This window comes from Ictidomys tridecemlineatus, chromosome 1 (genome assembly GCF_052094955.1).
Source record: "Ictidomys tridecemlineatus isolate mIctTri1 chromosome 1, mIctTri1.hap1, whole genome shotgun sequence".
NCBI classification, from domain to species: Eukaryota; Metazoa; Chordata; class Mammalia; order Rodentia; family Sciuridae; genus Ictidomys; species Ictidomys tridecemlineatus.
The window spans coordinates 45179645-45195520 of NC_135477.1; the positions used below are offsets into that span (position 1 = coordinate 45179645).

The 15876-nt window shown below is 36.9% G+C and overlaps 1 protein-coding gene across 1 annotated transcript in view; it reads left to right on the forward strand.

The window, feature by feature from the left end:
• The window catches only part of LOC120885674 (ankyrin repeat domain-containing protein 26), a 53809-nt gene that overhangs the window by 30524 nt on the left and 7409 nt on the right, over positions 1–15876 (forward strand). The window contains exons 10-16 of the mRNA XM_078039418.1: positions 961–1128; positions 1968–1994; positions 2876–2912; positions 3241–3382; positions 9273–9495; positions 11535–11718; positions 14776–15708. Of these exons, the coding sequence (XP_077895544.1) occupies positions 961–1128; positions 1968–1994; positions 2876–2912; positions 3241–3382; positions 9273–9495; positions 11535–11718; positions 14776–15708 (1714 nt within the window). The remainder of the gene's footprint in view (positions 1–960; positions 1129–1967; positions 1995–2875; positions 2913–3240; positions 3383–9272; positions 9496–11534; positions 11719–14775; positions 15709–15876) is intronic.

The window sequence follows — 15876 nt, forward strand, 5'->3', positions numbered from 1 at the left end:
GATCCTCCTGCCTTAATCTCCCACATTGCTGGGATTACAGGCATGTGCCATCATGCCTGTTTTGTTTATTTTTGATAGTTTTATGGGGTCATGCTCAACTTCTAACAAAATAATCTCCATTAGGGAATTACAGTGTCTTTGTAAATTCATGTAGGTATTTGATGATAATGTCACATGATTATAATTAGTCCAATAAAAGTAATTACAATGGTCTGTGGTAACCCAGCTTTTTAATATTAGAGACTAGAATTAAAGTCTTCGAATGTTATAAATTCATTTTCAAACAAATTCATAACTAGTCAGAATATTGCCATTTCAATATATATATATATATATATATATATATATAACTCTCATGTATTTTTAAAGAGTTTTTTTTATATGTCTCATGGGATTTTAAAAGTTTCATCTAAATGGCCTAATGTTATATTTTAAAACAAATCTCAATAATGTAGCATAAATCTACTTACTACTCCCCTGAGAAGCACTGGCAGTGGGTGTGAGCTCAGGTTTTAGTGCAGCATTGAACTGCTTGGGTCATCCTGCTGTATCAGTTGCCTCTGCAAGTTGACATTTTCCTTTGAAGCTTTTACAAAACACCTGGATGTTGTGTACCTTTTTTGTTTGTTTGTTTGTTTACATTCTATTCTCCAAGTAGAATGGTTTTTCTGTCACTTTTTTTTTAATGTCTTCTAAGATTTATCCTTTATGTCTTCCATAAAGTCATCCTTGGGCTCAGATCCAGTATTTGGTATTCCACCTCTTATATTTCACATTGTATAATAATCGTGTATCTGGTGTATTTTTCAAAGCAGGGCGTATACATTTAGCTGGTGCTTCATGACTTTTTAAAATCAATCAATGAAAAGATGGGGAAGAGTTGGGGATTAGCAAACTTTCTTTTTATTATTTGTCAGTAGAATTATGGAAAATCATTGCCTTTGTGTGTATTTCTTCAAGTACTGGTCCTGCCTTGCCCATGGAGGTAGTAAAGGAAACTAAAACAGAGAAACGGGACTCCCGAGGGTCTGATGCTCCACCTCGGACAGGGCCGGCCGACCCAACTCCCATCCTTCCACAAACAAAGGAGGATCGAAGCTTAAGTGAACTTGTTGAGGATGAAGGAAGGTAAAGATCCATCAATTCTGTAGTTCCCTGTGAAGAGGTCAGAGCAGTGAGTACTTTTTCAGAAAGTAAGACAGAATAGTGTAGTTCAAGGCAAAGAAAGAGAATACTCAATGATATGGGCGCAGCTGGTAGGTTGATTAAGATGAGGACAAGTGACCTGGACAAGGAGCAGTTTCCATAAATGGTCACCATGGAAGCCTGACCTCGGTGGGTAAACGTAGGCAACTCCTTAGAGAACATTTCCTGGGAAAGACAATAGAGACGTGGATACTAACTGAAGGAGAGTGTGAGACTTAGAGGTTTTTTTTCTTTTAAAATACAAGCTTTTAATGTTGATTCTTGGAAATGGTCTAGAAAAGGAGGACACACCTATTCAATTAATTGGTTTGCATATCCAGATATTAGAAAGCTTCACACATATAGTAAATGAATTGTCCTTAGAATTTTTATTACTTTATTTTCTATGGTAAGAGATTGCTGTTCACTGTGCTCTGGTTCATAAACTGGCTATCCTAATGTAATTGAGCATGCAAGCGAGGGCCCAAGCCTTCAACTCTCACAGACTTAAAATTGTGTGATAGAGGATGTTCAAGCTCATAGGCCATCCTCAACAGAATGCAGAATTGTGTCCTGTGCCTTGGACAGTATCTTCAAGAGTAGCTAAGATGTTGTATGGTACTTTAAACTATCAGGTGTATCAATATTAGATTTGGGGGAAAAGGAGGACTTTGTGTACAATACAAAAGTAAAGTACTGACAGCACAGTTCAAATTATTTGCATTGAATTATAAAGTTTTAAAGTCTCAAAATCTCATTTCCTCATTTCCCTCTTTCAACAGCATAATTGAAAATGTATCGTGTGCCCAGTAAGTATGCATGAATGAATGGTTGAATAGATTATTCCTGTTGATGAATAAATAAACCTTCAGTTGATTAAAACTAGGGTTCCTAAATTGCTTAGGTATGAAGTCTTTTTACTTAAAAAATACTAGCAAGATTCAGAAATTATTATAACTGTATCCAGAAAAGGAATGACAATATAGACAATCTGCTGTTATATTTCTTAATAACACTTGAAGAGATATCACTTTGACAGCATATTGTGAAGTACATGCTATGGAGACTGAAAACCTGGGTTTGAATATTGGGTTTGCCACTAACCCGCTGTGTGGGTTTGGGCAATTAGTTGGCCTTTCTTTGTGTGATTTCTCCCTTAATAAAATACCTAATCTGTCGCTTCTCTCATAGAATTACTGTGAGGATTAAGACAAGTTTAGCATGTACAGGGCTTTCAATTATATGCAGAGATTATATTGTAGGTTCTGAAACATGAACCCCTATAGTTATTACAAATGGGTTTCCCCCCACACAGGATTTAAGTCATATTTTTACAAATGGTTTTAGTGCCTTGTAAAAGTTTTATTTCTTGAAAATAATTATAAACACTGCCATATTTCTATTCAATAATACAAGGAGCATAATTGTTCCTCTTACTTTGACTGTTAGAAGGTATGATCTGAATTGAATTCTTTGCTTTGATCCTATTAATAGCCTTATTCTTGATTCATTACTGTTTTTCTTACCATTTATATTGAATCTCCCTTGTGAAAAATGAGTATAAAGTTTATGACTAGGAGAAATAAATTACAGATGTAGATATTTTACATAAAAAGATAATAGTCTGAGATTTTGTGTTGACATATTTAGTGTTTGTCTCAAAGGATTTTATGTGTTTTTGATTTTTTAGGCCCACGGAGAAAACATCTAATGAGGAGGAGGGCAAGGTATTGTTAGAAATAATCCGAAAGAGTGTTTTATTGAAAAAGTAAATTATGAAAGGCAAAGCGATACAAAATAAAATATAATTTAAAAACATATGGTAAGAGGTAAAGTGAAAAAATAGAGCAGTTTTGTTTGTTATGTACAGACTTTAACTTTGAAAAATGGTTAAGAAAGAATAGTCACCAATAAAGGTTTTCTTTTGACTGAAATCTTTTAAAACTACCTGTGCTTCTGCTTTATATAAAAAGATGGTTAATTGCCACTTCTACTAGTTTAATATATGGTCTATATATTTGGGGTACATTCTGATATTGTATTATTGCTTTATAGATCAAAAACCAAGTACATGTTATAGAAGACCTTGATGACTTAACACAGCCACCTGAAACAGCCTTACAGGATTCTGAGGAGACATACTTTAATTTTCAGAATATTTGGGGGCTAATTAAAGAATTTAAAATATCACATAAAGGTAGGAACTTTGTATAAAAACAAGGCCTTCTGATGCACATTATAGTAATATGTGCACGCACTGCTCAGCCCTGCACCATAGAGCTGATGGGTTATAGAGTTCTTCATACAGAAATGTGCTTCATATTAGAACAGGATGAGAAGTGTGGCACCAGACACCTGTGATCACTGCACTTTTCTTTGTGAACTCGCCCCCCTCAATTGACTCTGCAGCTCTCTTGGACCGTTGACCATTATGAGGTCAGGTTACCATGCTTCTACCTGAATTTTGCAGCAATCTTGAAACTGTTTTCCCTGCCACCCCACCCCCTGAAACTTGCTCTTTTCTGCAAGCGTAATCACATTGCTAAAAATTCACATCTCACCATGTTAATCCTTTCCTTAAAACCCAGCTATCACTTCTCCTTGCTATAAGATTAAAGGCCTCTGTCCTCTAGCTTTATTCTGATTCTATGTCCCAACCACTGATTTAGCTGTTTCTTTTTGCAATGCAATCTCCAAAGCTGTGGCGAAGTACTGTGGACATATGGAAAGTGGGAAATTTGACCAAGTTTTCACATATGTATCAAACACATTTAATCACTATTATCAAGATAGTTGAGAAATCCTTTAATAAGAAACTGCCACGTTGTTTTCCAAAATATTGCTACCATTTTCCTTGCCCATCACTAATGCATGATAGTCCTGTTTCCTTCCTATATTCTTTATCACAAAGTATTTTTGAATGGTCATCAGTGTGGCTTTAATATGCAACATACTGAGCACTAGTCATATTGACCATCTTTCCATGTGTTTACTATCTGTATATATTTTTTTGGTAAATTGTCTTTTTAATTCTCTTGGCATTTTAAAAATTAGTTCATTCCTTATTGGACGAATTTTTCAAGAGTCCTAGATACCATTCCACTACCAGTTGTATTTTATTGCAAGGAATTCTCATCAGTTTCTGGCTTGACTTTTATAGTGTCTTTTCAAGAGTGTAAGTTTTAAATCTTGATGAAATTCAGTTACATATTTGTTCATTTATGGATTTTGTTGCTTATGTCGTAGGTAAGAAATAACTGCCTGGTGCTAGATCACAAAGGTTTCCTTCTTTGTTTTATTCTAGGTCTTTTAGTTGTAAGTGTTCCATTTAGATCTGTGGTCCATTTTGAGTTCCTTTTAGTGCTTGGTGGGAAATTTGGATCCAAGTTTATTCTGTTGACATGGAAATCTGGTTGTTCCAGCACCACATATTGAAAGGCTATCTTTTCTCCACTGCATTGCCATCAGGCCTTTATCAAAATTAAGTTGGTTTTTACGTGAGGGTCTACTTCTGTACTCTGAAATGTATTCCATTGATCTCTTAGTCTTTCTCCATGCCAGCATCATACTGATTTGATCACTATAGATGTATATACTTGAGACCAACCCTCCTGTCTCCCCTATTTTGTTCTTTGTTCAGGGGTACTTTGTCTATTCTAAATCCTTTGTGTTTCCATATGACTTTTTTTTTTTTTTTTTTTTTTTTTTTTTTTTTTTTTAGTGTTGGAGAAGGAAGTCAGGCAAGTACTCTGCCACTGAGCTATACCTCCAGTCCTCTATATCATTTTAGAATCAGCTTGCCAATTTTTTAAAAAATGGCTGCTTGCCTTTGGGAATTATATTGGGGAGAATGACATCTTAATAATGACTCTTTAAACTCCTGAATAAAGCACATCTTTCCAGTTGCTTAGGGTGATTTAATTTTCTCTGTAATATTTTGTGGGTTTTAGTGTATGGAGCTTTCTGTGCATTATCAGATTTATCCAGATTTCAGATATTTTAATAAAGCTGTAAATAGTGTTTTAATTTCTTTTCTAAAATACATTTTATTTTCAAATGACACAGTAATTATACATATTTATGGGGTACTCTGTGATGTTTCAATGTTTATATAATATTTGATAATGAGATCAGGGTAATTGAGAATGACTATTGACTTTTTCATTTATCATTTCTTTGTTCTGGGCACATTCAAAATCCTCTCTAGAGACTAGTTACTTTGAAATATTCAATTAATTGTTGTTAACCAACTGTGCTATGGGACACTAGAAGTGATTCCTCCTACCCAACCGCACCCCATTCCCATTAATCATTTTTTTTCTCCATCCTCATTCTTAAAAACCCCTTCCATTCTCTGGTCACCACTTTTCTGTTCCATTCTATGAGATCAGATTTTTGCATGGAGGCAAGAGACAGGTTTATCATTTTTATATATGCCTTTAAAAGGGTCTGATCTCGTTGATTTCCTACATCTTTTTCTGTTTTCTGTTTAGATAAGCTTATCTTTGACGTTGTAGTAATCTGTTTGGACTAGCTACCTAAAAAATAATAGAGACTTCTTTGCTTAAGTTCTGGAGGGAGGGATGTCCCAGATCAAGGCACTAGCAGATGTGGTGTCTGGTGAGGGCCTGCTTCCTCGTTATCTGTGGCTGCCTTTTCCCTTGTCCACAGGTGGCAGAGGAAGTGAGTGAACTCTCGAGGGTCTCTTTTGAAAGACCACTATTCATTTCACAGGGCTCTTCTGCATTATCTGATTGCCTTCAAAAGTCCCTACATGGTAATTTGATTGCTCATGAAATTATATTTCAACATATGAATTTTGCAGGGACACCTACATTGTGACTACACCAAGTGTTTCTTACTTCCTTACTCCTGCTTGCTTTGGGTCTAATTTTCATCTTTCGGTTTTCTTAAGGTAGAAGTCAAGGTTAGTGATTTGAGACTGTTCTATTTTAAATATTCAGTGTTAAAGTTGTTCATTTAAGTGCTGCTGCTGATAGTACAGTTCACAAATTCTGGAATCTTATTTTTTTTAAAATTTTTGTTTAGTTCAGAATGGTTTCTAGTTTCTGTTTTTATTACCTCTTTGACCCAGGGTTTCTTAGATGTGTGCTGCTTTGTTTCAAAATATCTGAGTATTTTCCAGATTTTTTGTTATTATTTTCTAATTTGATGACTTTGTGATCAGAAAATATACCTTGCCTGGCATACATCATTTGGACTTCCATCTTTTTACTATGATTAATCGTGCTGTCTTAGCATTTTGGAAAGAGTGGGGTGTTCAAGTCTGCTATATTGCTGATGTCTACCTACTTTTTCTATCACTTGTTGAGTAAGGGGCATTAGCATGTCAGATGATCCTTGTGAATTTACCTAGTACTGTTTTGTGGTTCTATCCATTTTTTTCATCATGCATTTTATATCTGTATTGGGTACATCATGAGCATTCAAGATTGCAAGCCTTCTTAATTAATAGAATATTTTATCACTATGAAATTGTCTCAACCCATACAGCACAAAACAGTTCTCTGAAATGCAGTCGATGAGCGGATTGAAAATATAGGGAGAAAAAGAAATAAAAAAGACAGAAGACACAAAATACGTAAAAGTGGGGCTGGTGAGGGAGCTAGCCCTGGTGGGGTTTCACTGAACAACAAGCAGGGCTCTGTGTATTATGTAGGTTTTAACATCAGAGGGATGTATCATGAGAAAACTTCTTCAAGGTAATCAAATCGAGGTTGTGGGCAGGAACCAACATATCAACTGGGCATGTCAGCTGGCCTGATATCTTCTCTAGCTCTGGTCAGCTGGTGCCTCAAGGCTATGAGTATTTCTTCCACCCCTGGGCAATTGGTATTGAAGCTATTGAACCTTAGATCCCGTGTGAAGCATGGAATCTACCACATTAGCAGTGTCCACCTGAGAATGGGTATTTCTCTCTCCACTACAGCACTGAAGCAGCGTCTCACTGTCCAGGGCCACAGAGTTCAAAAGCAGTGATTCATTTGCCATTTCCAACAGGAAAGTACCCTGTTCATGGCTGGTAGTAGTTTTGTGCTATTCAGTCTGCTTAGGCATTCATTTCTACAGCCATTCGTGCTAAGCTTGCTTTCAAGTGTTTGTGTGGAGTATCTTTTCCCATCTTTTAAAACCAATTTGTCATGACATTTAAAAGTTATTTTTTATAGGCAATGTATAGCTGGATCTGACAATCTGACTTTTAATTGAAGTGTGTAGACCATTTTTAATTAACAGAATTCCTTGAAAAACATTTGCATTAGGAGGACAGTCAAAAATGTGTGTGTACATTGGACTCCCCAAAACCTTAGGCACCAATAACCTGTTGTTGAACAAAGATTTCTGGAAAACAGAAAGAGTCAATTAACATGTATTCTGATGTCAAGTGTATTATATGTGGGGGAAATACGGAACTTCAAGAGCTTGCTTTTTACTGTGAGGGTCAAGTTACTGGAGAGATGAGCAGCTGTCATGGAGATGACAAGTGTTATAGGACCTTTCAAGCAGATACTCGTGACACTTGATTTACCTCCGTGCCAATAGGAGTTGGCTATGAAATTACTGCAATAGTGTGGCTATGTATTATGACACCTTTATTTTTGTTTACCTTTTTCTTGACTTCATATGACAACATGTACATTTAGCAGAGTGGTGTGTATATAAGTTGCCATAAATTTTAAGTTTTTTTGTTAGATTTGTGTATATCCACTAGTAGTAAATGATAAAAGTAGAATATTTTTTCATGTTGCCTTCATTCATATCTTTCTTAATTTTTTCAGTGTTTCTAGGTTATGTGGTTATTCTGGGTTTTTTTCCCTAAATTATCTTGAATCTAAAAAAAATTGAATAAATAATTCTGCACAGATGACAGCCTATACAGTTCCAGCCTGTGTTGTTCAAGGGTCAGTTGTAGTCCGTTGTGGTAGTCATCATACTCCTTGACTTGTATCTGTTGGTCTCCCCCAGAAAGTGCAATTTATTTTTAAAAAATATCTTTCATGCGTCTTCTTTTAATTTTATTTTGGAATTCAGATAGGTTACTTATCAATATCTCTGATTTGTCATGGTGATCTGCCTGCGGTCAATTTCCCAGGCAAGACCCTTCTGACGACTCCATGTTGTTCATGTGAATTATGTGTTTTTCTAGACTGGCTGATGGGAAGAGACCCTCTCCTTTGCACTGTTTGAACACCAGGCAGTTTCCTTGAATGTTTGGAAATGTTTTTTCCTCTAAGTCTCAGGTCTTTCCTGGGACTCACGGATGGTTCATTACTCTGCTAAATATTCACAGGGGACCCTCAGCACATATCCCATGTCCTTTCTCCAAACTGCTCTCTCATCGCCAGTGCTGTGGCCGGTGATCTCTTCCTGCCTTGGTTTCACCAGACTCAGTTCTAGCACGTACCTCAAGGAGTCTGGTGGACTCTTACTTGGGTTCCTTATCTTGAGGCATGGACTGGAGGCTCTCTAATAGCAGGGAGCTGGCACATTTGCAAGACTTACTTCATTTGTGTCCTGTATAGGGAATCATCGTCCTCATATCCAAAGTCTCGAAAATTTCTATTGAATGTATTTTGACGGTTTTTGCTTTGTTGTTTCTGGTAGGATCATAAAGCACTGCTTTTTTTCCCACCTTGGCAAGAAGCAGTTTTTATTAGTCTCAGCACAAGCCATACATTGTGGAGAATGTCCTTCTTCACATCTACCTAACTGCTTGCTATTCACCCTTCCTTTCTCAGTGTAGCCTGATCTTCCTCACGGAAATCTTTCTGTAGGTCAGATTCCCTCATGTGATCTCACAACTCTCTGTTCCCTCACATCATCTCTGGGGATTTAGAATAGTTCTTTCATTTGCCTGTCTTCTCCACTAGGCTTGAAGCTAAATCGTAGCAAGAGACTCTTTACAACCCTTTTACCTGCAGAATTTGTTATCACATGACCCAGGTTGTCGGCACTCTGTATACATTTGTTCAGTGTATGAATGAGTGACAAGGAACACCCCTTCACCTATGAAAAGAATGCCAATTTTTTTTTTGTTTCTAAAATATTTTGTTTTCTCCCTGATGCAGACCCCTTTATCCTATTGAAAATTCAGGATGCAGTTCATACCTATCAAAAAATAATAGAATTGGAAGGAAATGACTGTCTGCAGTGTTCTGTATTTGTTAAAAATATTGCAAGACTGAAAAGGAAGATTTCTGGAGCAAAAAAGGAGCTATCAGAACTAAGAACAGTGACACTGGAGTTGGAGCAGAGGAGAACAGTATGGAAAGAACAACTCCACAACCTGAGGTGTGACATCCTAGACTGAAAAAAACCTTTGAATTATTTCTTACCAGTCCATAGAGGAATGCTTATGAAGGATGACTTATCTGCTGGCATGACCAGGATTACTTCTTTAATTAAATGCCCATTGTTTCCGATCAGAATTTTAATGTCTATGTAGAAGCCTACCTTGTAGAAATATCACTATTTAACAAATAGAATTTTGAGTTGTTTTTAATTTTTATTTCTATGTTACAATTGATGTTTCAATTAACTTCATTTGGAAAAATTATTTTCTACATTTATATTTTCTATATTTCTATAAATACTTCAACATAGAATTAATTTGATTAAATTAGAGAAGCTTTTTAAAAAGCTTTTTAGAGAAGCTTTCTAAATTACTCCAAGAATGTTTATATGAGTTTACAATTCCACCAGAGATTGAAATGGAATTTTTTTCAGCACAGATACATGTTTATAAACATTTATACAATTTTTTTTCCTGGTGTTTTGAATCAAACTCAGGGGTGGACGTAGCTAAGTAGGTATGCTAGGCTACTGCTGAATAATAGCTATACCCCCAGCTGCAGTTTTAATGTTAATGTACATGAAATAAAAGTGAGATAGGGAATGATTATTGTTTATTTTATTTAAATTCTCCCTCATACCTAAATAAAATTTGTTCCAATTTCTAAGTTGAAAGGACATATAGCTAACTTTTTTTTTTTTATTGGAGTAAGTCTTAGGTCCTGGCTTGTTCTGAGGGAATTTGAGCAGTTTATAGAATACATAATAATCAGCAGGACACTTTGAAAGTGTTACCATAAAAGAAACATAAAAAGGGAGATGGCAGGTAGGACCCCCTCCTGGTAAGGGAGCAGTGTATCTTGTGTGAAGAACTTCTGAAGATTCTGTGTTACATTATAAAACAGTTGTAGGGATTCCTGATATGTTTCATAAAGATAAAAGCTTATTACTAGTGAATTTTCAAACTTGTTTATAAACAATAAGTTTTCAAAACTTATTTAACTTTAAATTGTTTTTTTTTAATTGAGGAGGAATTATAACAGTAAAAAAATTATTTTTTTTTAACTTGTCACTTTTCTGGACTGTTTCAAAATTCCTTTTCCATTATGTCTACCAGAGTTACCATAGTGGCATCCCCGTATCCACAGAAAATCTTAAGCTTCTCCAGAAATCTTCACCATAATTGATCTTAGGACTATCAGCACAAGAATCTTTAGAAAAGAGTTCAATGTAGTTAAAAAATTCTTTTTTCCTCTTACTCTATCTTACTTGGCCTGGAAGATATCAGCCCTCCAGGTGCTGAATTCCCCTTTACTAGTTTTTCACAAATATTTGTAGACTATCCAGTATAATAACAACATATATAATAGTTTGTAGAAGTGTGCTTGCCAATGCAGAATGTGATAAGAAAACAGATTCTTTTAACTAGGCCCCTGGCCTTGGGCAGGAGCTTCACAGAGGTGTTTACATTTCAAAGAGAAGTTAAGTTACCAACTGGGCTCCTGGGGAAGAGCTGGCAGGCGGAAGAAAGAAAGTGGAGAAGAAGCTCTCCCCTTCTTGGACGCTTAAAGGGTTAACTCGCTCAGAACAGTGAAACAAAAGCTGCTTTTGTGTGAACTTCTGTAGACTGTGAACTTCTGAGCCCCTCCCCTTATAAGCCGGGTATAAAGCTCTGAAACTGCATAAATTCGGGATTCAGGGGGATTGATTGATTACAATGAAAGCTTTGCCCACTGAACCTGGCTGCAGCCAAATAAGCCTGCTTCCTTTGGTGTCTTGCCTCATCTGTCCCCTGCAACATTACAAGTAACAGAGACTCACTTATTAACAGAATGTTCTCTTATTGTTCTCTTTTAAATAGATAGGTTTTGGAATAGATTGAAGTAGAAATGAAAAGCATAAGAACTAGAAAGGAAAAATATCTGAACGCACACAATTTTTATTAGCATAAAAAAATCAACATCGGAAAAGCCAGAGTACAAAATGAACTTTGTGTTTTCTGATGAAATCAATTTTAAGATAACCATATTTAACTGCAGATGCATGTTACAAGAAGAAGAGGAGAAGAGCAAAAATTATGATCAGATTTATGAAAACGTTAAGGACCAGTTAAGAAAAGAAGAGGAGGAATGTAATGAACAAGTCGAAGTCATAAAACAACTTGAAGTCTCTCTGAGGATGTTAGATACAGAATTGAGAACTATAAGAAATAAGTTGAATCAGGTGAGTTTTTCCTCAATAAAGTTTCAAATGTCTTACTTTATGTGATTGACATCTGCAATTCCCCTTTTAGTTAATGTGTGGTCATGTGTCATTCAGTGATTTCAGTGATGGGGACATGATCTGGGAAGGGCGTCGTTTGCCATGTCTTTGCTGGGCATCCTAAGCCTGCACTTAGAAAAACTCATGACGCCTCCCACGACACCAGCCAACATCGTAGTCCACACAGTCTGTAGTCTCACAAAAGCATTGCTATGTCTTGTGTGGCTCTGTTATTTAGTTTTAAAACCAAGTGTCATCTGACCCTCAAACTAAACGATGACACTTAGGGCTGATATTATTTATTGCTAAAGTTGGCATCTCATAGATGCCCAGCATGATTACTAGATGAATCATGATTTGAGGTCAACCACTAACATAAATGTTAATTTAGGGATTTTTATAAGATAAGACTGACTAGCTTTAAAACTGTCATGAAACTAGTTAGATGTTCTGTTAAAAAAATGCTTTTCACAATTGTATCTTTCCTTGTATTGAAGAGGAGTTTTGACAAATTGAGCTCCCATTTGTGCAATTAAAATTTGAGCAGTTCATATGGGGCGAAGCTTCATGTAGTTTTGATCCCGCTGGTTATCTGGGACAAGCCCTGCTTCCTCACATGCTAAAGTATAGCATTAGAGAAGCATGCCGCGGTGAGCATTATAAAGCAGGGTTTATTAAAAAGGGGTAACATAGACTTCTCCCAGGAGGGAGAATGGGGCCATATCCTGGTATCCCAAGAAGTGAGGGTGTTCTGCCTTTTTTATGTATCTCTGTTCTCCTGCTCTCTTCCCCTTACCTCTCTCCTTCCTGTGTATGTACCTGAGTAGGCCCAGGAGATGCTTAGGTTGGATGGCCGAAAGGTGAGAAGTAGATGGACAGGGGAAAGGGCAAGGTGGAGGGCCCAGAACACATTAATTAACAACTTTTATAACTCCCTGTGGGGAGGGACAATTCCTGGGATAGGTTACCTTAGCAACAGGTTGGAGCAGTGGCAGGGTATCTTGATAAGGGTGGAAGAAGGGCTCTGAAGACATTTCAGTCCCTCAGGGGGCAGTTTCTAACTTTCCAGACTCACTCAAATTGGCCTCCTTGATCCAACCTGACTTGATTTACCTATCTCTATTGACTGCCTGTCTAATTCTGGCTTCCCTTTTACAGCCTGTTTCTTTCTAACAGTTTTTTTGTTTTGTTTTGTTTTTTGAAGGTACAGCTCTTACTTAAGTTTTAGACTTTCTGCCCCCTGCTGGTATAAGACCCAAACCTCACTGATGTGAACCTTTAGGTTACAACTTTCCTGAGAATAAAATGCCAAAATTTACAAGATGGGATTCTGGCAAATCATCTTTGCAAACAAAAGGAAAGAGACACAGCATGAAAGGAAATGATTCCTAAGTTATTTTGTTCTGTTGTTTACAAATATGTGTATGTGTGAACCAAGTTTACATAGTAACCATCCTTTATGGTAATATATAGAGAATTTAAAAGCCATATGTATACCTATAATGTACATATTTTGGGAGCTGGGGTGGTATTTTTGTCCCATTGAATTAAGTGATGTTCTTTTTTTGGGGGGGTTGGGGGTACCAGGGATTGAACTCAGGGGCACTTGACCACTGAGCCACATCCCCAGCCCTATTTTGTATTTAATTTAGAGACAGGGTCTCACTGAGTTGCTTAGCATCTCGCTGTTGCTGAGGCTGCCTTTAAACTTGTGATCCTCCTGCCTCAGCCTCCTGAGCTGCTGGGATTACAGGTGTGCACCACCATGCCCAGGCTAATTAAGTGATGTTCTTAGTTCTACTCTGTTTGTCTCCAGCAATACAGTGTTAATTTTCACAATGGCCTCATCCAGAGAAAAGGGTTTTCAATGTTTTTCATAGGAAACGATTTTTCCATGATCTCAAAAACCTTTGCTATACTCACAATGATGCTCTAGTTTGGGGCAGAGATTTCACCCCCATGGTATGTGACGTGGGTCTGCTCATTACTCCCACTGTTAGGTAAGGAGGAGAAGGATGGCCAGCAGATACCCGGGTTTGGATCTCATCTCCTGACTTTCAAGAAGAGAAACAGTTGGGTCCAGATAATCTCCTAGTTCAGTACAAAAAGCTGTTGGAAACCATGACATACCATAATATGTACTTTGTGATGATTGATTGGTGTTTGTTCCTAATCAACTAGGTCAATTTATTTCCCTATTTCGTATTTAGTCGTATTTTAAACTTTATGAAGAAGTAGCAAATATGTCTTAGGCTTCCTTTATTCTCAAACTGAGCAGCGGTTTCAGAAGTTTCTGAGAAAAGTCTGTAATTTATTTCCCATTAGCATTGTGAAGCTGAAGACTTTTGTGTGTGTCTGTACATTGGCAGTAGAGACACATCAGGTTTGGTCAAGGAGCACCAGGAGCAGAGTCACAATGGGTAACATCCTGCAGCTCGCTTATATTGCACTCCTTTTCAGACTGTGATAAAAATCTCATTGCTAAATGTAGACATGCTTAATACAGTTCCTAGATTTATCATTTGCCAATAGATGCAATTATTATAACTGACTATAAAATGTTAGAAAAGTAGGATGTGTATAGAATATTTTATGACAAGGAAACTAAAAGAACTTAGGGGGATATCATTTGTCCAAATATATGGAGAGCTAACGTTCTTACTGTGGGGTGGCTGTATAGATGAGGTATCAGACCACACACTTACTTTTTTACATAGTCAGACTTACTCATCACTCACTCTCTGCCTTGAATCTGTTGTAATTCAGAGAAAGTTTTTTTTTCAATTTTGAGATTCTTTAAATTGCCTTTTCCTTTTAGTCTTCAATAAACTTTTGGAACTTCTGGGGAATTTATGCTTCCATGAGCTCTGAAGTTTACATCTAAGTTTTCTCCAGATGCATTTCCACTTATTGCAACCCTTTCACTGTATAAATGTACAGGTTGTTCTTTATTTTCAGAGGAAATTGTGATGTGATTTTATTGAGTGCTCACTAAAAAGGTCTTCTTGGTTTATTTAGGTTTCTACCAATGAAACAGAGAGAGAGCTGTTGCGCGAATATGTCAGATTACAGGATGAGATCGCTTCGGTGAGACTGGATATTGACACCCTAAAATATCAAGAGGAAAAGGAAAAGAAGTATCTTGAGGATATTGAAATTTTAAGGGAAAAGCATGATGCTCTTCAAGGCACAGTCAAGCAGAATGAGGAAATATTTATAAAAACCACACACCATTATAAAGAACAGATTCATCTTCTGAAAGCTGAGCTTGCAATGCAAAATTTCAACCTGGAGAATGAAGAAGAAAACACAGAAACTCTGGAAACAGAAGTCAATTCGTGTCCTGTCAGACTGGTCGCTGCTCCACACCATCCTGATGATAGTGAGAGAGCAGAAAGAGACCTGGGACTTGTTTTCCAGGGAGCAAGAAATGAGGGTTTTGGTTCACAGGCCAAGGAGGATTTTGATACACCCAGTCTAACAGTTGGTTATGAGCTTCTTCCCCAACAGCTTTCTAGGTCTGAGATGAAAATCGGTAGCCTAGAAAACGAGCTCCATCATACAGTAGAAGCTTTTAGAAAAGCGACTTTTGATTTAATACAAACACAAGGCCAGATTGAGAAAATGGAACACAGTGATCAAGATGAAAAAAGTCAAGGGAATAAGTACACTAAAACCCAGGAATGGATAGAAAAGAGATTTTCTCAACCACAACATGAATATACATTGCCTCAACAGAAATTGCGTGACCTTTGCAACCAAGTTGAAAATGAGGAAGATATACTCACTAATATCCAAGGCCAGTTTCACCATATGGTGAACATGTTTCAAGCTCAGACTGAAAATCACAATTGCAAGGAGGAAAACAGGAACATGGACTTGATCAATGAATGCGACGAGTTCCGAGACGAGCTGTATCCATACGAAAATATGGAAGCAGAAAGAGAAGAAGTAAGTATCAACCAAGAGGAATATATGAATTATCTTTGAAGGAAATTCAAAGTGGTATTTGATTATGGCTAAATGCTGAATCTAGTTAAGCTAAAAATTCCATATATAATAATGCTTGTTCTATCATAACCTGGTTTCTAGTAAATACAGCTTAGTCCTCATTCCCAG